Below are 23,580 nucleotides of genomic sequence, written 5' to 3'. Positions count from 1 at the left end.
AGAGGGACAGGAGTGCCCAGGCAATTTTGGGTTGATTTTCTTCATCGTGTTCCATTCAAGTTATATTCAATAAGCAAAACGTACTTTCCTTGTCCTCCTCAAATCGTGAAATCGTCTAAATCTTGTGAGGACAATGTAATTTTGAAAAACAAGCTCTGATCCTTCAGTGAGGGACAGGAGCGATTTTGTCATTTTAGCATATTTCCTTGTTTGCCAATTACTCAAATTATATTCAATGGACAAAACATGCCCTCCTTGATCTCTTCCAATCAAAAAATCGTCTTGGTCCTGCAAGGACAGTACAACTTTGAAAAACAAGCTCCGGTCCTTCAGTGAGGGACAGGAGCGAACTTGTCTTGTTGCCAAAAAATTCAACCTTTCATTGCAAACGACTAAGTCTGGATACTCCATCATGTTGATTTCACCTTTCGTTGCGTCCTTGATGCTTCAGTTCGATCTACTAAGGCCCAAAATGATCCAAATAAGCCATCTCGCCCTGGTCCTTCAGTGAGGGACAGGAGCGATTTGGCCTTAAACCTTAAAAATTTGCCATTTTTTGAGTCTTCAAAATCTTCAAATCCCTCAATCCATGCTTGATTGTATCTCCTGGCGACCCTGCACAAAACAAATAAAACAAGTCAATAACCAAGATACATAAAATATCAATTTCGCCCTGGTCCCTGGGTGAGGGACAGGAGCGATCTTACCTCTATAGGCCAAAGTATCCAAAATTTAGGCTTTCAGTCACTTCACAAGGCATAATTAGGTTATCTCCAAAGCCAGGGGTCAATTATCAAACTTTCCAAAATTTGGTCAAAATTCATCCAGACAAAGTTGCACAATTCCATCATTAACACTTAGGTAAAATTTGAACTTGCCCTCAAAATCCTGACTGGACCTAGACAGACTCATCCTATTTCAAAATTGCAATCTACGCGAGGATGCTCAATAATCTTTCAAAATTGGACTGGACTTCGGCTTGAAAACATCAAAAAGGAAACCCTAAGGCTTAACCCTAGTCCAGACTACTCACTCACTTACTCAAAACCCTAAAAGCAGAGAGAAGAACAGGCAAAACAAAAAGCAAAAAGAGGGGGTCCCCATTCTAATGGGGCGATGTGTGAAATGGTCACAACACAAGGGAGATAGAGAAGGGAAGGAAGGTGGAGGAAGGGACAAAGGAAAATAAGGAAACAAAGAGACTGAAATATAATGCATTAAATGACCTAGAATTGTAATTTATACTCTTTAATAATTAAAATTTTACCATGTGTAAGCATCTACAAGATTGGTGGGATACCTTAGTGTGATGAGATCTGAACACAACAGATGTTGTATTGAATTGAAGTGTTAGTGTAATCATGGCAAAAAATTATGTGAAGTGTATATTGTTGGGTCATTGATGAGTGGCTGATAGCAACCTAAATTACATGAATGAACCTTAGCTCTATATGTAAGCCCTTTCGGTTGTCTCCATGATCATCTAGGATTCTTATTCTAGTTGAAGCATCACTCCTATGTTAGTTATCATTCGTACCTTATACATCTATTGCTTATATTGATAAAATGTTTCTGCACATATCATTCATTGTGGGATTCACATGTGTGCTTCTCTCTTTCACATAATGTATTTTTGCCATTCAGCCAAACTGATTGCAATTATCATAAAAAATGATTATTATCATACCTGTATTCTCTTTTCACTTGCTAATGTTCATTTGAACTTGGACCTAAGAAGGTAGGAAATGCATGTTGAAAGTTTTTGTGTGGCTGGATTTAGTGAATAATTGATCGTAAATGGTTGATGTTATTTGTTGAAAGAAAGCATTAGGAATAATTAAGCAAGGGAATGGGAAGGAATAGCTTAAATTATTGCTTTCTAAATGCTTGAAGATTGTTCCTGCAGATTTTGAATGTCTCTTGGTTCCAATTATTGCATCTGACCCAATAGGCATATCATAAGTATTTGATGAAATCCTAGATATAAGATGAACTGAATTTTGTTTATCAATCATTCACCAATCCTCTTAAATATTCTAATGACCAAGAGGCTTCCAATTTAATCTTGCAGAAGATGGTGAGCAAGGAGATACTCAAGAATTGCATATTCAACTTGCAATGTGGGTATGTCTGGATGCTGTTTTACTGTATTTATGATTGTAACTAATAAGGAGCTTTATTAACATTTTGAAAATTTGAGCAGATAGATAACATGGGTCTAATTGCAGGACTTTGGTCAGTGTGACATAAAAAGGTGTACGGGACGCAAACTTTCACGCTTTGGTTTATTGAAGGTCAGTATAAGATGATTCTGTAGCAATTATGTGGCTAGTTATAATTGGATTTGAATTTTCAAAATACAAAGTTCTCTGTAGTTGCGAAAGGATGCTTCATTTTGTTTAGCATTTATATGCTTGTGCATTTGTTCTTTTAAAATCATTTCAGACTTTAGGAATCCATGTGTACACCTTGCCGGAAGCATATGAGCTTGTGATCATGCAAGAGCTTCTGTGTGTGCTGAGTAACTTGCTCAGTTACTTGCGGGCAAGTTCAGGTAAATGAAGGTGTGCAACTTGTGGCAAGTAACTGCAAGTATTCTTTGAGTTTCTTGAAGGAAAATTCATGTCTAGGGTTTCTAATCTTTTTCTGATTTTTTATTGTAAGACTTTCCACTGATCTACCCATGCCTGCTTGTGATCCTGTTCTGCACATACGTGCCACAACCCTACTCTGCGCATGCCTGAGCTGTCTGGCCTGGACCTGCTCCACCTGTGTGCTGCCCTTCTTGTGTCTGCTCCTCAGTTGGCCCTGGCAAAGTTTTGCAGTCAGGCTTTCCCTTTCAACAGGGATAGTTGGACTGATTTTTTTTCCAATCATTTTCAATAAAAAAATGACCTGTCAACAGGGACTGTCCGCCCTGCAAAACAACTGTTGACTGTAATTTGAATGTATGGCAGCTTTTATAATTTTTGAGTGTTGATGCAATATTGTATTCCTCTTTTTTTCAAATCTAATAGATAACACACTTTTTAATGAATTTAAGTACCTTTTAATTAGTCAAGTCTTTGCCGAGTCATTAAGTCTGAGTCAAAATTGTGTCTGCCGTGTCACAAGGTTGCAAACTATTTTAGAAATAAAGATGACGAAAATGTATATGACAATTATGTGTTGGTCTTGAGGTTGGGCCCCTCAAGCAATAAGATGTAATTTAAATTTTTTTGCACGCACTTTCAAAGGAAGAAGCACTGTTGTGTTCTTATTAAATCTTCTTTACATCAACCGTAGTTGCCATATTTGAAAAAAAATGATTCATTCAGGAGGGTAAAAAGACCTCAGAAATATGGAACTGAAAAAAAGGGTAAAGTTTCTAGAGGAATTGAAAATCCAGACCAAAACAGACAAATTTAGTTGGTTCAAAAAATATAGATCTGGCCAGATTTGGTCAGAATTGGTAACCGTGACATCAACTAGCATGTCTGGCAATTAATTGAAAAAATTGAATTAACTTTGATAGTGTTCACCGTATGAATGTGCTAATGCTGATTTTGCAACTAATAATATGAAGTTGGCTGGTTCAAAATAACTGCCAATAAGGGTTTGAAATGATACAGTAATCTCAATCAGAGAGCTGGAAGTTGATTTTCTTTGAAGCCCAGAATTATGAGCACCTGTCTCCTTTGTTGGGCTAATACATTGTTAAAAAACATTTTGGACTTCGCACATTAAATTATTGACTGAATCTTCTTGAAAATAATCAATGTTTTAAGAAATCATGTCCCGTCACATCAAATGGGAAAGAAGCACAGTGTTATAAAGTGACTGGGAGAAATCATTACCTGAAGCTTGATACATTATTTCAATTAATAAAATGCAAGCACAATGAAGGTACCTTAAACCCATAAGTTGGTATTAGAATAATTAATTATCTATTTGTAAGATTTTGCCAAGATCAGGAGCTCAATGAAAAGTACAAAATAGAGAGACACAATATAGGACAAGAATAAACTGTATTCTCATCAATAGATAAATGATCAAAAGATCAATAGTTGTTCATACAATGAATATGAGCCTGCATATATAGGCAAGGCAATATGGATATGTGAGCACACAAACATGACATGTGGCTCAATAAGAAACAAGGGTAGGTAGGAAATAGGTGTGGTAGGTAGGAGAAACAATATAATATTCCACATGAGGTGGATCACCCATCGAAGGTGAAATTATCACTCCACAATAAGTGGATATGATAGAGTAGTAACAAGATCAACACCATAAAAGGTGGAAATTCTCCTACACACACTAACCCAATGTGGCACAAACACCCAAGTGTCTCATACCCAAACTACTATGATATGCATGTACCTAAGTAAACTTAAGTGAGGTGTAATAATACCCATGATGAATAATTATTTACACCAACACTATTTAATGGTCATTTAAGAATATTTAGTTTATTTAGTTAGTTTCTTTTTTCAGTCTTCAGTTTACGTTTGTTTTGTTTAGAAACATCGTAGTTTAATTGCCTATATATGTAATCTTTGTTCTCATAATCAATATCCAATTACCTTTCATGGTATCAGAGCAGTTTTTCTTAAATTTGTGGAATCCACTAACCCTTTTGAAAAGAATTGTTGTCTTGATTTTTTTACAAAACTTCAAGGGTTTCGGGAATCATAGATTTTGGGAATTTCTTCAGTTAGTTTTTTTTAACCTTTTGTAAGATCGAGGGTTTTTGAAAGATTTTTTTTTTTTTGAGAAAACAAAATCATGGGTTCGTGTGGATTTTTCTTGGGCGGTTTTCCAATTTCGTGGGTGAATAATTTGCAAGATTGTGGATTTTTTTGGCAGAAAAATGCCTGAGTGAGTTCTTTGGAGTCTTAAATCCATCGTTTCTACGGATCGCAGGTTCACATCGAAGGGTTTTTGTGTGGCGACACTTCTTTCCGCATGACTATTTTCAGTGTGCCATTTTATTCCTCTTGACGGTTTGTGCTTTGAGTTTTTTTCGTAGTTTGTCCTCAGGAAAATCATGTGAACTACCTCTTTTTGCAAATCGCTTGGCATTTTCCGTGATGTAGGTGTTCTTTCCGTGACACAAACCTGCCTATTTTACACTATATTAAACACACATGCCATGTGAAGATTTCTAGATGCAGCTAGGGCTTTTGAAATTTTGCTATGCCCAAGCATTTGAAATAAACAAAAAAAATTATGTTTACAGCTCAAGCTAGGGTTTCTAGTTTTTGGCACTGGTTTTTGATGTTCATGGGTTTTGTCACATTTCTACCAAAATAGTCGTGTTGAGTTTCATTGGGTTTTTATCCGACCAAGGGTTTCCAAAATATTATTATAAATTTTGCCTAGGGTTGTGTTGGCAATTTTTGATTGTCTGTTTCTGCAAATATGGTTAGGAATATTTTTTCGCCACCTCAGGATCTGTGTCAACACCTAGGGATTTGTGTTTGCATATTTTCAGTGCCTTGGGATCTACGACGACTATCTCTTTGAATGGAGTTTATATTAGAAGCTTCTATGTCGTTTTATATGCCTTCACTAGGTTGACTCACTTTGACCAACATTTTTTGGAAAGTAGTCAAAAGTTTAACGACCGTAACTACAACACATGGGAACAATGTATGCTTACAACATTTGAGGATCGATGCCTTGACTAGATTGATCTTGGTAAGATTGCTTGTCCCTTCGTGGCAAGAAAAGACCAGGACAAGTTCGATGAACGTGTTGACAAGTGTTTTATGATCACACCAACACAAAATAAAATTCCAAGGTATCTTATCCTCTCTTGAGCAAAATCCCATGTATGCTAAGATTGCAAAAGCTCATACAAGTGACTCCAAGGTTCTTCTCTATCAGGTCTTGGCGTGTGTATAAGCTCAATGGTCTTTGTGATATGCTAGTAACACAAAGGGACTTACGTTTGGATCATTCTTTCACCTCTTTGCTATGGCTGGAACTTCATCATTGGATATAGCAATTTTGTGATGATTCTGCTTCGAACGAACTAAATTGGAATGATCTGAAAGTAAAGGGGAAAGGGTTAGAAGGATCTAAATCTACTCCTAAGGACAATGATATCAATGGATAGTGCTCCAATTGATGAATTGCAAATAAACGAAGTTTTGTTTTGCCAAGATCAACTACAACTCCACAAGAACTGGTGCAATCTTCCAAGGATGCTAAAGGATTTTCACATCGAGAAAGTGCATTTGAATACCCAAAACGGTGCAATCCAAACAACTAACCACAATCAAACTTAGCACAAATTTAGTGGCTCGAGCTAACTTCACACTACAACTTATAATCAAGAAGATGCAAAAAGTATGAACCATGGAAATTCATCAAACACCATTACATTCTCCATTGAAATCAAAGCACTTTATCTAACAATTGAGAAATTGGAAGAACACCATGCAACAAGTTGAAATAAACATGAATCCACAATATCTTCAATGAAATCAATTTTTTATTTCTCCAAGTCTTACAACAATGTCTTCCCCTTTTCCTACTACTTCTACTCTAAGAAGCAAGAGCTCTCTGCTTGAACTAATGAGCTATCTATCTAATGAATTACAAATGAGAAGGCAAGGCCTTTTATAGAGATTTTCCCACAAATGAACAACCAAGATTGTTTTGAAATCAAGGGCTAAGATTACACCATGTAAACCCTAATTAGGGTTTGAGCAAAAATGACCTATGTGGCGCCAAGTAGTGGGTCTGGTAATAAATAAGGTATCACACACTTTGCATTAAATGACCCATCATTCCAAGTAAGGCGACCACTATGCATTAAATGAATCGCCACTTCATCAAGCGTTTAATAGATTCTTGCCCAAAATAGCACGACCACTATCCCTCTCCTTGGCGGCAAATGCAATGAATTCGGTCATGACAATTTGGAAACACGTGTCTGACTAGAGAAGATGATGGGGTGCCACCTCAACATGTTGGATGCCATGTGGACCCAATGACTCATCATGATGAATATTCCATTTTGCATCATTTTGTGATCAAGGTTCTAACTTTGATTAACTTTTCTGAAATTATCTTTCCTTGATCATTTTCTTCCTTGCATGTACTTGCTTGGGAATTCACCTTCATGGAATATCTTTCCTTGTCAACGATTTTGTCATCCTTGAAGTCTTTCAACTGGTATTCTCTAGAATTGGAATTCCTCCTCCATGAGTTTCTTGAGATTGGATTTCTTCTTGAATTTGGATGTCATAAACTGGATTTGCTCATCTTGGATCTCTTTGCCTTTTGGCATTCCGATGTTGTCTTTGGATTGGATAGATGAATTCTTGATGTTTTATCATTTTCTGACATTTTGCAAATTGGTGCATTTGGAGCTTGGAGAAGGAATTTTTCCATACGTAGTCAAGAATTCTATCTTGAAGGAAGGAATTTCCAACACAGCCAATTTTTCACTTTTTCGGAATTCTGCATGCTTGGGCACATTTTGGCATGGAAGGAGGAATTTCGGCATTTTTGAAAAATCCTTCATTGCCAGCAAAATTCGCTCCCTTCCATGTCCTCGACACAAATTTGAGGTGGAGGAGGAATTTTGAGAATGATGGAAAATCCCCCTTGACTGGATTCCGGTGCTCTCTCTCCATCCCTCGGCCCATTTTTGGTGTAGTGGAGGAATTTGACCCAAGAGGAAAACTCCTCCTTGATTGAGTTTTGGTGCCCACCACTTCTCCTTGAGCGCATTTCTGAGCTAGCGGAGGAATTTCCTTGCAGAGGAAAATTCCTCCTTCACTTGATTTTGGCGCCCATTCTCATCCTTGAGCACATTTTAACTGGGGTGAAGGAATTTTGCGAGGATTGGAAATTCCTCCTTGATGAGGTTCTAGTGCTCTTGCTTAGGCTTGGAGTGCACTTGGGAGGTAGAGGAGGAATTTCTTCCTCAAGGAAGAATCCTTCATGACTTGAAATTTGCACCCACCATCTTCCTTGAGTGCTATTTTGTGGTAGAGGAGGATTATGACAAATTCTTCCATGACAGCTTGGATTTTGTGCCCAAGAATAGACTCTTCCATGCCTTAGAATAGTTTTTCATGTTTTTGCCATTTCAGGAAAGAATTATGGACATCCAAAATTTTGATCATCTGCTTGCTTTTTCACCTTTTTTGGTTAGAACTTGGATACTCAAGAATGTTTTGTCGTCAATGTCCTGCAAGCTGTTAGAGATAGACCTACCAAAAATAGACTTACCAAAATTAGTAAGTTCTTCCAAACATCAAAATAGGGCAAACTGGGGCACAAGGACACTAAAAATAGATTTACTTAAAATGGATATTGCTAAAAATAGTTTGTTTAAATGAAAAATTAGGCCAATTCGGGACGTAGTGGAACTTACTAAAAATAGTAAGTCCTCAGAATTGGCTCAAATTTTATTGGTAGCTTCCTTGAAGGGTTCTTACCTCATTGCTTTGTTCAAATTTCTCAAAACCCTAAGTTACTGACCTAATTTCTAAGTTTGAAGGGTAAAACACCCTAAAATAGACAATACAAGCTTCCAAACTTGGCCAAAATTTGGTTGTTTCTCTTTCATTTCTTCACATCAATTCTCAGGGTTATCTTGACACTAGCCAAATATCCATCATTCCATTCCTTTGCACATGCATTCTTTGTTCTATCATTGCAATCTCTTCCTTGGAGGATGATATCATCCACATCAATGATGTCCTCCTCTCAGCATCTAGAGTCCTACTCCCTGCAATGTACCTAATATAGACAAGGAAATGTTGTGAAGTACATGTATCAATCAAGTTCATTGTTAGCAAAATGCAAAGTTCGAAGGATAAAGCAATAAGCACGATGCATTTCTCAATACATAAAAACCCTAATTCTCAACTTGATGACAATATTAAGACTGTAACCTATCTAGGCTGTACATTCCTTAAGAATACATTCCCTGCTTAGTCATTTTATTACTTTCAAATATCAAAATCTAGATCGACAAGACCTTACTATTCATTCGTTGGGGTCAGGAGACGACATAGACTGCAAAAGACTTGGGGTCCCCATTTGCAATGGGGCGATGTGTGAAAATGTCACAACAAAGTGCAACCGAGAAGCGATGATGCTCATCAAATTTTTGGTCATCGATGATCAACTGCCTCAATTGCCATCTTGCAAGACAACTACAGAGATCTAGACTCATTTGAAGGATCTCCATGAAACCGCAGATAAAAGCTGAGTGTTCTTTCTAGAGAACATGTTTTCTATGATGATGGACGATAAGATGTCTCTGTAGGAGTATCTTATGAAGATCAGTGATATACATGATCAGTTGGAGGCTATTGGTCGCAAGATGGACGAAGAAGACATGGTGGTAAACTTTGCAACAAGCTTTTGTAGTAAAATAGATGGAAATAGCAGTTTGGCAGCAACACTACCACATCCTCCATTGAATATGCATTAATGGCCAAAGCCTCGAACAAGGACAAAGGCAAGTCCTTCCACCAGAAAAGACAAGGAAAACCTCAAGAGAATCCCAAGAAGAATATTCAATGCAACTACCGTCATAAGTATGGTCATATGAAGAAAGATTACAAGAAACGATTGGCATCTAGCAATTTAAACAGGGAGGGTCTTAGTAGAAGGCGCATGTTGCAAAAGGAGTCTGCCTTTTATGCTTTTATGGCCAAAAGACTAGCAGACCATGTCAAATTGTCTACCTGGTACATCGATTTTGGAGCTTCTCGACATTTCACTCCTTGACGAGGTTGGTTCACAAAATACACACCATTTAGAGATTCTGTGATCTGTTGTTGGCAATTGCAACGTTCATATTACATCTAGAGGGAGAAATTTGATATTTCTCAATGGATACTATGTTCCTCGTGTGAAACTAAACCTTCTCTCTGTTAGTCAGATTATGTGCCATTCTTCGAAGCTGGATGTCGTCTTTAGTGCACACAAGTGCAACATTGTTTACAAATTTGTTGACACTAGTGATTCTTAGGAGCATGCTATGGCAGCCAAGAGCTCATCTGTTAGCACACTCTGGCATAAGCAGTATGGGCACCTAAATGTTCACTATCTCTCTCAGTTGGCTCGAGAGGGTCTAGTTGTTGGTTTACTTGAGATTTAGTCACAGAGTCATGGTGTTTGTGGAGCTTGCTAGGTCGGTAAGCAACATCGGACTCCTTTCTCAAATGGCGATGCTTGGAGAGCCTCCAAGGTCTTGCAGCTAGTCCATGCATATGTTTGTGGACTGGTGAGCACTGCATTAGTCTCTGGCACTAGATATTTTTTGTTATTTGTTGATGACTTTAGTAGAAAAATGTGGGTGTTTTTTCTTAAAAACAAGTCAGATGTGTTTCCTGAATTTTAGAAGTTTAAGGCCTTAGTTGAAAAGGAGTCTGGGTGTCCCATCAAAACTCTTAGGTTAGATAATGGGGGGGAATTTTGTTCTACTGATTGCTCCAACTTTTGTGCACACCATGGCATAGTCAGCTTACCACACCCTACACCCCTCAGTAGAACGGTGTTGTTGAGCAGAGGAAGCACTCAATCACCAAAATGGGTCGTTCTATGTTGGAGCATTGAAATGTTCCAAAGAAATTTTGGGCTAAAGCAGTCTACACTACAATTTACCTTTTGAACTGGTCTCCCACACAGGCCATTAGAAGATGACCCTAGCGGAAGCTTGGTCTGGGAGGAAGCCCAAAATCAGCCACTTGAAATTTTTTTGCTCTACTACTTATGTTTGGATTCTAGATGCAAAGAGATCAAAATTGGATTCAAAGAGCTAGAAATTGATGTTCACGGGTTATAGTGACAATCATAAGGCTTATCGGCTGATTGATGTAAACACCGATCATCTCATATTCTGTTGAGATGACGTGTTTGATGAAGGAAGGCCTCTTTTGCCCACTTCTCTTGTTTTTGAGTTCTGAAGGCTAAGGATTTGGGTGTTCGACTTCCCTTAGCTCCAAGTGAAGGGAGGGATTTCGATGATTCTGAACCAAAGAATGTTGAATCTCCTAGGCAGGATCTTGTTCCACCTTATTTTCCTCATGAAAACCTGTAGCAGCATCGTGATGAGTTTCTTCTTGATACTCTTGCTTATCCTGATGCTTCGGAATTAGATACAGGTGCTTCTCCCTATCGACCTAAATGGTGGGAAAAGATCATTGGTGTTGTTCGTAATGATGAACTTGTTGAGGGAAGATCTTCTAGAGACCAGAGCAAAAGAACACAATAAATTTTGGTCTCATGGCAAATCTTCAGAATATTTATGAGCCTCATATGTATTCCGAAGTAAAAGGAATACTTAAATGGGAAAAGGCTATGGAAGCTGAGTATCATAGTCTTCAAACGAACAACACTTGGGTACAAGTATGCCAGTTGATGTATGCTAGGAGTTTGTTGGATAAGTTTAGGATGGATGATTGCAAACTTTCATCTACTCCTATGGAGAAAGGGTGGAAACTATCATCCAAATCAGATCCAGCTGTGGTGAATGAATCAGCATTCAGGCAACTAGTTGGCAGTCTCATCTACCTAATAGCCACTAGACCTGATCTTAGTTATGTTGTGAGCTACATATCTCGCTTCATGACAACCCCTAATGCAGAACATTGGGTTGCAACGAAGTGTGTACTGAGATATGTGAAGGGTACACCTAACTCTGGCATTCTGTATAACAGAAGCGAAGATCCTTGGCTGATTGGTTTTACAGATTTAGATTGCGTAGGTTTTATTGATGATAGGAAGTCTACTTCTGGGTATGTCTTCAATTTGAGCACAGGTGTAGTCACATGGACTAGTAAGAAGCAAAAGGCGGTAGCTCTTTCCTTGACTGAAGCTGAATATTGGGGAATTGTCAAAGCAGCATGTGAGGCAGTTTGGCTTCAAAGGATAATGCCAGCTGGGCTCAAAACCAACAATGGAAACCAAGAAAGATTGATCTGGTGCACTCCAAGAAGTTTGGAGTTGTCCCCAACCCACCTAGAAGCTTTAGGGAAAACTTGGAAACTAGCCAAAAGCTCACAGAACAGTATTGTGTAAAATAGGGACATTACATAATCAATTAGCTGTTCCTACTCAATCCTCCTAGTTTCAAAAACGAATTCACCAGGTGGTGGCATTTCAAGATTTAAAACATTTACAACCACTAAGAAGATACCGGCCTTTGAAGAGAACTCTCAGCAAGCAACGTATTTCCTATTTGAATCACTTATTAATTTCAAAAAGAATTCATCCCAGATTTTAATTGGTAGGAGTAGGTGCATTGGTGTGCATTGGTATGAGGACTGGAATTTGTAGATCACCAGTTGGATTGAAAGCTTCCATCAATTATTTCATGGATAGAATGCATTTATTGTTAAGCCTGGGAACATCTTGGAAAACTGAGATTTTGTCTTCTTAAGATGGAAATATGATAAAAAAATATGCTTTTGGCTTCATGAACACGTGCTGAACCAAATGGTTTCCAGTTGCCATCGATCCAAGCTTTAAGAGTTTTGTGGCCAAGATATTCTTCTATTAATCAACAAATCGGGGCCCTTTCTCTAAGGAGCCAAACTTGCAGTTGGATATTGTTGAATGAAAACAAATTGGAAATGACCCTTAGGAGGTTCTGTATTTCCTGAAAGCATCATTCTAGAGGGGAAATTTCGGTTCATACTGGTCTTCCCAACCGAAATTGGGGATGGAACCTTTGTTCTGCTAGCACAAAAAGAGACTAGGAGTGGCCATTTGGGAGGATCTGATATCACATAGGGGAGCATCAGAGGAGGATAACTGCTGAAATCAATAATGAAGTCTTGTGACTGAATATGACACCTCTTACTACTCAGACAGGGAGATGTGACTCTAGCTCGCATGATTTTCTTTTTTAGATTCTTTTTGCCATAGACTAAGTAATGGATGTAGTGCTTAGCTAGAAGTCACACAGTGTTAGCACTAGCTGACGGATAACAATGACCATCTAGTTTTAATAAAATGTTATTGTAAAATGTTTTTAACCATTTGATTCTCTAGATAGTGGAAAATAAAAATTGAACACTTCTAATAATGGAAATTGATTGTACTAATACATTTTTTAATCTTCCATGTATCAGGAACTGAGAGTAAATCAACGTTTTGGTGGCATTGTTCTCAGGTATTTTGTTGTCTTTACACTCTGAAGTTTTAATCAACGTCTTAGATAAGACTTCCAGTAAATTTGTTTCCAGATGTTTATTTAAGGAAATGCAAAAGGGGGATTGAGCATAATTAGTCATATACTGTAAGATATTTAACATTTGGGGGACAACTTAATTTTGCTTATTGTTGAATCAAATGAAATTATTTTTCACTTCCTAATGGGCTTCATTGTCAGCGAGGTTTTATTGCACAGCTAGTTTTGCTCGTACAATGGGCATATTATTTAGAAGTTGCTGAATCCATTTATAATTTTCCTTTATTATGTTATAGACTCGGTGGAAAGAAACTAAATTTGAGATTGATGAATTTCGTTCTCCTTTAGTAGGAACTTGCACGTTTCTAACATTCTGACATTTTGTTTATTTGTGCAGTCCTATGGGAAATAAATGTGTTTCAAAGGAGGACCAGCCTTTACTCCATAAAAGAGGATTGGCTGTTGTGGATTGCTCGTGGGCACGCTTAACTGATGTTCCTTTTGTAACACTCCGTTGTGCAGCTCCTCGGCTTTGTAATGGCCTTGTTTTTTCTACCTTAACCTTTCATATTCTTGTCAAATCATTTATTTTTTAGCTGTTGATAGAATTTATATTAGAGGCCAAGAAAGAAGCTTGCCAGAAAATCACATGAGAGAATGAAATTTTATTGATTCTTTTCCATATTACTCAATAGAGATAAATTAAAAAAATAGAGAATTGTTGGGTGTAAATGAAAAAAATATCAAAGTGGGTTGTGAGAAATAATAACTAATCAAATTTTATAATGTAATCAAAACTTTAGAAGTTAACTAAAAGCTAGGTTAACAATTATCTAATACCCTCTATATTAGAAAAGCATTTTATGGTACATAGCACATACTTTAATTCTAAAACAATTGATGTACTTTTATCTCTCCCCTTTCTCTCTTTCTCAATAGTTTGATTTTTTCTACCTTATTTCAAAATCATTCTTTGATTTAGCCATCCATTGCCCTCAAGGTTTGGTTCTTTACGCCATTCTCAAGACATACATAACATTCCTTAACTGTTAAAGATATTAGTTTTCCACAATCCATAATAGTTCTTGCTATAGCTTCTAGATTAGATTGCGTGAGCTTGTTTGCATCAACGTTTCAGATCACACTCTGTGATCCATTAGCAGGATGATAGAAAGCTCATGAAGTAGAAAAGTAGAAAGTTGCAGATCTATGAAGGTGTAAAAAGAGGGAAGAAGATGATACACACCAACCGAGGAAGAATCTCAGGGAACAAATAAAATAGGAGAAAATAGAAAGAGAAAGAAGAAAAAGACTACAAAGTAAAAACAATAGAATGAAAACAAAGTAAAAATTGGAGAAGATGATAATAAAACAATAATAATAATAATAATAATAATGAAAATGATAATAACAAATGAAAATAATAAAATAATAATAATGATAATATTAATAGAAATAAAAATAAACATAAACATAAAGAATAAATATAAATAAATAAATAATAATAATAATCCAAAAGATAAAAATAAAACACAAATAGAAATAAAAATAAAAATAAACAAAAAAGAATAAATAATAATAATAATAATAATAATAATAATAACAATATAAAAGAAAAAATAAAAAACAAATAAAAACTAAATAAGCCTATAACCTATGAAAAAGAAGAGAAGCAAGAGATCAAAAGAAACAAGAAAAAGGCAAAGCGCTAAGGAGAAAAGAGGCAAACCCAACCAAGCAAGGGGGAACATGATCAACACCAAGGAAAGGGGAAGAGAAGACAAACTAAGTGAACGAGAAAGACAAAATGAAGAGGGACAAAGCACAAGGCAATCACAAAGCAAGAGGCAAAGGAAGACCAGGGGAGCAAGGAAACCAAGGGTGCAAGCTAAAGAGAGGATAGCGAAAGCAACATAAAGGAAAAAAAAAGAGGGGGCGAGGGGTGGTTTCAAGGATGCCAAGGTAGACCTCTATGGAAGGATAACAAGGGCTGCCAAGAAGGACTAAGACTCCACCCTTCATCTCGATCGAGGTTGGATGGGTGGTTACCTATTTCAATGGCTTCCTTAAGTACGCTTGAAAACATTGTCCTCACATAAGAGTTGAGCACTATGCTCTCTCAGTCTAGTGTTGAAGGATCTACCTGTCTCACCAATGTAGGGAGCACCGTAGGAGCAAACAATCTTGTAGATTCTAAAGGCTAAAAAGACATCATTCGGGTCTTTGAGGGAGGGGATTTGGAGCTTCAAGGGGGAGAGGGGTTTGAAAGTACACTGCAAGCCTCTCTTAAGAAGGATCTTAGGATTTTTTGGGAAATTCCCTCAATATAGGGCAAGGCGGCTATGGGAGGGGGAAAAGGTTGGGGAGGCTTGGCTTTGGACAAGAAGAGAAGCTTAGTTTGGCTTAGGGCCCTTGAGTATGCGTTCAATCTAAAAACATCACGAAGGTGGTCGAGCTCAGGACCTAAGTTTTCTTCATCGTAGATCTGATAGGCTCTCATAGCAAGAGTTTTAAGGACCCCAATTTTTTGACTACGGTGGTGATGAGAGGATGAGTGGAGATAAAGGTCAGTGTGGGTTCTTTTTTGAAACACACGGCGACCAAGGTAGCCATTTGGTTTCTTAATGAGCAAAATGTCAAGGAAAGGAAGTTAGTTATTAGATTTGAGCTCCATGCTGAAGGCTATACATGGTGCAATGTTGTTAAGGTGAGCAAGAAATTCTTCTAACTTATCTAGACCATGAGGCCAACAAACATTGGTGTCCTCCACATATTGTTTCCACCACCTTGGTTTGAGTGGGAAGGAGTGTAGGGCAACCTCTTCAAAGTTCTTCATGTATAAGTTGGCAATGATGGGAGAAAGAGGGGAGCCCATAGCCTCTGTCAATGTGCTCATATGTTATGCCTTGGAAAGAGAAAAAAGTAGATCTTAGGCATAACTTTGCCAAGATGACAATCTCCTCACTTGATTTGCGTCTAACAATATCAATGGAATCAGAAATAGGCACCTTAGTGAAGAGGGAAATGACATCAAAACTCACTAGGAGTTCATTGTTGTCCAATTTCTTGTCCTTACCAAATTGGACAAAATGGGAGGAGTTCTTGATGAATGAGTCAGATTGCCCGCAAACGGAGCAATGAGATTGGAAAGGAAAGAGGCCAAATTGTAAGTTGGGGAGCCTATGGTGTCCACTATGGGTCTAAGAGGGACACCAGGTTTGTGAATTTTGGGGTCCCATAGATACGGGGGGTTACCTCCTTGTTGGGTAAAAGACACTTCTTAGTGGCCACATCAAAGGAGGAACCTAAAATTGCCGCCTTGACTCTCTTTAAGATATTAGCACAAGGGTTGTGAGACAAGACTTTGTAACTATTAGTGTCGGAGAAGATTCAACATTTTAGAAATGTAATCTTGCTTATTCATAATCATAGTGGCATTGCCTTTATCGGCCTTCGTAATGATCAAGTTGTTATTACTCAAGAGCTCGTTAAAGGCTAGACCCTCACCTTTTCACACATCACCCCATTGCTAATGGGGACCCCCTCTTTTCCTGTTTTTTGCGTTGTTAGGTTAGGGTTTTGGCTGCTTAGTGGGCAATTTTGTGTTTCCTGTGCCGAGTATCGGAGTTTTGATCATGCCTAGTGTTGTTTAGGGTTTTTGAAGTTATAGGATCAATCACGTGAAAATTGAGAATTTAATGATCCTAGTTTTGTCTAAGTGTTGACCCTTTGGAGCGTTAACATGTTTTTAAACGTCCTCATCAGTGATTTTAAGTGTTATGGTGTTTTCAGACCTTTTGGAGTTGTTTTCTCGCTCCTAGGGAGTTATTCGAGTTGATTTCACACTTCATCGCGATAGATTTCCTTGTGTTACGCTCCAATTTGCCTAAAGTCTAGTTTAGTTTCATAGAGTTTCGAAGTCTCTAAGTGATTTTGAGTGGAAAAATCATCATTTTCCTGATGAAGATCCATATTCTAAGGGTTAAAAGGTCAAAATTCCATACTAGAGGTGCTTTTCCCCTCATATTCTTGACTACCCATGGTTTTCCCCACTCAGAATCTAAACTGGACATGGATTTCCCTTGAAATCCATACTTGCCTCATTTTTCCACCACTGTAAATCCATACTAGGGTCGTTTTTCCTCTAGAAGCATAAAATTTTGACTAAGTGTCAGGATTTATCCTGAGTACCCACGTTTTTCCACCAGGGAGTATGGATAGGATTGCGGATGACATTTGTCTTGATTCCACACCTAGGTCAATTTTCCACCAAGTCTTTTGTGACGAGTTTTGAGGATTTTTGTGCAAACTCTCAGTCCAGATTCAAGGCGATTTTCCACTGAGAGCATTTTTAATGATTTTTAAGTCCGGATTTTCATCCAGACTGAGGTCGATTTTCCACCAAGGGGTAGTTTGAGTGAATGAAGTGAATTTTGAGTCCGGATTTTCATCCAGACTAAGGTTGATTTTCCCCTAGCCCCATTTTGTGTGCATTTTGATGGATTTTGTTGGGAAATTTTGTCCATACTTAGATCGATTTTCCCTTATGGGGAATATTTTGACGTTTTAAATGATTTTGATGGGATTTTTTAATCCCTACTTGGATCGATTTTCCTAAGTGGCTCAAATTTTGATTTAAATTGCAATATTTTAATACAGAGAGTCTTGTTTTAATTGTTTTTTAATAAAGCAACGATTATTTAATAAATTTAAAAAACAATTAAATGATTTGCAATAAGCATTTAATGTTTTCAACCTTCTAGAAGCAAATCGGTTTCACCAAAGCAAGTATAAGAACAATTGTTCTATCCCACATTGCTTGTGTGGTGAAAGCTGGTGATGAAAGCAAGTTTAAAGAGAGAAGTCCAGCATTATTTTATTATTAAGTTTGCCAGGTGTTTCCATGCAAGGGCGATTTTCTCTCTTATTGGCGATTTTTGATGAAGTGTTTTGGTGAAGAGGTTGATTGAAGACTTATTTTTTCCCTCCATTTTTACAGCTTGGCGATTTCTTTGGTGGCTGCCATTGATGGGTCAATGCCACGATTTTATGTGTTTGCCACGATTTTGGGTGAAATCCACGATTTTTGGTGAGAAGCGATTTCTTGTGTTTGGGATTTCCACCCTTCAACCTTGGCGATTTTCCCTTGGGGCTGCCATTTTTACTTGCTGTTATCAGACCTGATTCAGACTGATTGGAATGCATATTGGAGATCATTTGCCACGATTTTGATGAAGTCCGCCATTTTTGGGTGAAATCCACGATTTTGGTGAAGGGGTGATTTGTTGTGATGGTGTTTTGACTCCAAACTTTGATGATGTTCCTTGATATCGCCTTGCTCACTTGCTGTTCTCAGACCATTGTTTGCAGATTGTATGCAAATTGAAGACATTTTCCAGATTTGAAGGTGACGCCATAGTTGGGAAAATACGATTTTTATTTGGCAAGTGTTTTGGGGGGATATTTTGATGGATTCCATGCATGCTTGATACTCCCATTGCTCCTTACTTGCTGTCATTCCTCAGATCTGAACTTTGACGCCATTGTTGCAGCAGGGGTGACCTCCATTGTTGGCTGTCCATCTATTTTCAGACTTAAACTTTCATTGCCAGCCAACTCTAAACTTAACAATTTACTTTTGGGAGAATTTTCAAGTCATTTTCAGTCAATCACTTGACCATTTGAGGGCTGTTACAGGTCTGCAACTTTGCCATGGCTGCTTGTCCTCAGAAAATTTAACTCTTACCACCCATACCATTTTTCCCAGATTTGATTTGCTTTAATTGTCTAAGTTGTTCTCCATCAAATTTATGTATATTTAGGTGATTGCAACTTGTTTTGAAAGGTTAATTTGTACAGTTGCAGGTTGTCTTCAGACTTTGTTGACCTCCATTGTTGACTTCGGAAGGTGTCCTTAGACATAATTTTGTGTGAAAACACCATCTTTCATGCCTTTCCTTAGTCACTCTTGATCCGGTATACTCTTTTGCACTATAATTTGCACAAAATTTCTAAGTATAAGGAGGTGTTGATTTCATGAGGGTTTCATACCCTAATCTTGTCACATTTCGAATTTAAATTGTTCAAATCTACTTGGATTGTGGACTACTTTCCTGATTCCCATACCCCAATTAGTCTAAATCATTAAGAAGTTAGGAATTTTATTGAGAATATTGTATTTTTTTCCCTAAGTTCTAACTCCAAGCTTCGTACAGGTGCGATGTCGAAGTCCGGACTTAAGGAAAGGAGAGAACAACAGAGGATTGTGGAGACTGGATTCTATCTAGAATCCAAGATGTCATCTAGATGGAAGGAGATTACGGATACGAATATGCATTTCCTGAACCTGAACCTGATGTGACAACGAATGTTTGGAGCTAGAAATCAGATTCCTTCCCTAGCATATGTAAACATTGTGAAGTGGTATTTTTCAAGCTGCTGGATTCCTACAGTCCATATAGTGCAATGAGCTTATCCTGGAGTGTGCACGATGTTATGATGCTCGCTCGCGAATGATCAAGACTCCTAAGGGCATTGTCATTGCCTACCTTGTTGAGGATGCAATTGCTGAAGTGTTTGGAATTCCACGTGGAGCAAGTAACTAAGGATAAATATGAAGATCGATACACGAAGAAGATGGATGTGTGTAAAAATGTGGTGAATAAAGAGTGGATGATCGAGCCTAGGCTTCATCATTCCAGGGCTCCCAAGACACTCATGTGCACAGACTTCAAAATGGAATATAGTGACTTAGTATTCCCGCTTAACCGAGTGATGGGGATGCCGCAGGGTGCAATATACGATGGATGGATGTTCTATTTCATCCAGGATTGTCTTAGAGGGACATTGATAAATTGGTCTAGAATCATAAGTGACAATTTGGACTTTCAGTTGAGGAATGTAGAGCGGTCCAAGTCATTTGCCATGACTTCTTATTTGATGTACTTGCTTGCATGGTTTGTTACATACAAAGGATTGATATGCAGAGGTTAAGTTGAGAATGGGTAAGGACAATTCAGGTGTTATGAGTGCTATCCCCAGCTGAACATGTATAGAATTGAAGATTATAAGAGAGTGAATGATGTATTCACAATGTACATCACGTGGATACTGCAAGGCAAAATCCACAGGAGGTTGTCCAAGGAGGCAACAGAGCTAATAGAGAAATATGAATCGTGGTATATTCAGTTTCCCACTTTCACGTACCTTAGGATTCATGGGTTTCAATCCGAACCCTTCAGGCTTCCTAGGTATCCTTCCGATAGAATGATCTTGTTGGAAGTGGTGAGACAACTTCTAGAGTTTGATTCCATTCAGAAAGAGAAGCATAGGACAGGCATGACATTCCCTATTTCAGTTGGGAAGACGTTGGAGGTTTGCTAGTCTGCTGTTGTGACCTTTTTCACACATCGCGCCATTGCAAATGGGGACCCTCTGATTTTCCTGCTTTCTAGGGTTTTGTTAGTGTCCTGTGACCTTTTGCTGCAGTTTCACCAAGCCTTGTCCAGTTCAGAGCATTTCAGGCCTTGACGATTGAAAGTTAGTTTTTGCAAGTTATGTGATTCCGAAATGCGAACACCACCAAAGTGCTTAGAGAGGCCAAAGGACGAAGATCGTAATTGACTTGGACGAATTTGGACAACTTTCTATTTTTAGAAAGTTTGCTTTTTTGCTTTTTCCTATTTTTTAGGAAGTTTTGTTTTTGGTCTTTTTAGTCCAATCCCCAGTATGGCTATTTTTAGAAAGTTTTCCCTATTTTTTAGGGATGTCTGCTTTTTCTTTTTTGGAATGGGAACCTAGGGTTTACACTTGCACCACTAACCTGCTTTGACTGGAACTCAAAAATTCCAAGTTTTGACCTAAAAAAGCTAAATCCTTAGATTTTAGGCTTGTTGCTTTTTCGGGATGCAAACCTAGGGTTTACACTTGCACCACCGACCAACTTCGACTGGAACTCGAAAATTCCAAGTTTTGACCTAAAAAAGCTAAATCCCTAGATTTTAGGCTTTTTGCTTTTTCGGGATGCAAACCAGGGTTTACACTTGCACCACTGACCAGCTTCAATCGAAACTTGAAAAATCCAAGTTTTGACCTAAAAAGCCAAATCCCTAGATTTTAGGGGGCGTGATGCCTCAGATGATCCACCTAAGCATGGATTTCAAATTTCAAGTTAATCCGGTTAAATTAGATTAAACTGTCAATTTTGAAATTTCTCTGAAAATTATTCCAAGTCTGGCTAACAAGGGTTTTGAAGTATTTTTTTTGCAAGTTCAAACCCCACCACGATGCAAGAGAGGCCATGAAGGAGCCTTGCCTGAAGTCCGCCATGCCTTTGGGAGGTCACATGGATGCCAAGTCCCAAGTCCACCAGAGATGGGGAGGTCATGTGGGAGCACTCTCCAAAGTCCGCCAAAGGTAAGGGAGGCCATGAAGGTGATAACTCCAAAGTCCGCCATGTATGTGTAGGGTGTATAGGAGTGTAGCCTAAAGTCTGCCCAAGCATGCCAAGTGATGGAGAAGCCTTGTCCAAAGTCCGCCCAAGATGAGAGGTCATGTGGGAGCTAACTTCGCCATGCCTTAGAGAGTCAAGGTGGAGAAGCCACCAAAGTCCGCCCAAGGTGGAGATGCCACAGAAGTCCGCCAAGGTGGAGAGCCTTCCAAAGTCTGCCTAGGCCAAGGTGGAGGGGTCTTCAAAGTCTGCCATGCCTTAGGAGAGTCATGAGGAGGGACCTTCAAAGTTCGCCCCATGCCTTAGTCAAATTTACACCTTGATGGAGGCCATGAAGGAACACTCACCAAAGTCCGCCAAGGCTAGAGAGGCCATGAAGGTGATAACTCCAAAGTTCGCCAAGGCTAGAGAGGCCATGAAGGTGCTAACTCCAAAGTCCGCCAAGGCTAGAGAGGCCATGAAGGTGCTAACTCCAAAGTCCGCCATGCCTGTGTGTGGGGTGTATAGGAGTGTAGCCTAAAGTCCGCCCAAGCACACCAAGTGATGTAGGAGCTAAGGCTAAAGTCCGCCCCATGCCTTAGCCAAAATTTCGCCTTGAAGAGAGCTATGAGGAGAAGTCTCCAAAGTCCACCATACCTTGGAAAGTCAAACAAAATCAAAGATGCCAGTGATGTCACAAAATCCACTGGGATTTCAAAATTAAATCCAAAATGAAGAAATATCTAAAAATCCTCAAAATAAATCCAAAATGGAAAGTTTTTTCTTGGAAAAAGAGAATATTGAAAGAATATTGGAAAATTATTGAGATATTAATTCAAAATGGAAAGTTATTTTTTGAAAGGGAATATTGGAGAATTGATGAATATCTTCAAACTTAAATCAAAATGGAAAGTTTTTTTTTTAAATTAGAAGTATGAGTTGGATGATTTTAGGGGTTTTGCTTGAAGATTTAACCTTGTCTACAAATACTTCATTATCAACTTCATTATTACACCAAGAAGTTCAAAGTTACTAAGGAGAGCTTAGTAAAGTATGTCAGTTTGAAGATCATCTGGAGAAAATTCTAGATATTGCTGGAAGTGGGACAATATTTTTTGGCAGAAGGTTTACAGATTTCTGGAGAAAGGCAACTAGTACGAGGAAGAATCATCCAAACTTTTCTGAATTTTCTGAATATTTTGGAGAAAATTCTAGCCTTACTTCTATCCAAGTCAGAGGTGAAATTAAAATTGTGAATTTTTTGAATATTTTCCAGAATTTAATAAATGATTTTTTCGAAAATTTTGGAGGAAGAAAATCATTTTTGGCTAAGTATGAATTTTTTTTTGAAAGTTTTGACACTTGGTGGTAACCACAACCAGCCTTAAGATTGAGGGTTTTAAGGTGAAAATTCGATTTTTATGGCTTAGTATGAGAATAAAAAATGGAAAATTTTCCAACACTTAGCCATTTCGCAGCCCCATTATTTTCAAAACTTTGCAAATCATTTTCTAACTTTAAAATTTCCGTTGTTTGCTTGCAGGCCTTAGACATTATGAAATTCCAGGTAGACAAAGATGCTCCTCCAGAGTCGAGGATGACTTCAAAGTGGAAGAACATCAGCGACACCAACCTCAGAAACATCAATCTGAGGGAGTTTAAGAAGCGAATGTTTGGTTTGGACAACCTTGTGCCTACCACCATTGCGCGAAAAATGATGAAGAGTGGTATCGTGCACGCTGCCGGCTTCCTCCCCACCATGCAGTGCAATGAACTAGTAGTCGAATGTGCCAAACACTACAACCCCATCGGTAAGGATATTGTTGCACCTGATGGAAGAGTGCTGGCGAATGTCAGCGATGAGGCCATCAGAGAGGCCTTCAGGATCCCTGAGTACCACAACGCAGTATATATGACAAAGGACGAAGCTGACAGTCTGTACCATGACCACCTAGAGGAATATGATGCCATAGTTAACCATTCCTAGCTAGACAAGCCG

General features: G+C 38.4%; 1 protein-coding gene across 4 annotated transcripts in view; it reads left to right on the top strand.

Annotated features, from left to right (window-relative positions):
- The window catches only part of LOC131039209 (uncharacterized), a 138,635-nt gene that overhangs the window by 55,234 nt on the left and 59,821 nt on the right, over positions 1–23,580 (top strand). For all 4 annotated transcript variants that reach the window (XM_057971895.2, XM_059212021.1, XM_059212020.1 and 1 more), the window contains 4 exons: positions 2,072–2,124; positions 2,229–2,294; positions 13,095–13,135; positions 13,551–13,687. In XM_057971895.2, coding sequence (XP_057827878.2) covers positions 2,072–2,124; positions 2,229–2,294; positions 13,095–13,135; positions 13,551–13,687 — 297 coding nt within the window. The remainder of the gene's footprint in view (positions 1–2,071; positions 2,125–2,228; positions 2,295–13,094; positions 13,136–13,550; positions 13,688–23,580) is intronic.

Source organism: Cryptomeria japonica, chromosome 10, assembly GCF_030272615.1.
Source record: "Cryptomeria japonica chromosome 10, Sugi_1.0, whole genome shotgun sequence".
Lineage (NCBI taxonomy): Eukaryota > Viridiplantae > Streptophyta > Pinopsida > Cupressales > Cupressaceae > Cryptomeria > Cryptomeria japonica.
The sequence above is the reverse complement of the archived record's forward strand: the minus strand, read 5'-3'. Positions and strand labels throughout refer to the sequence as shown.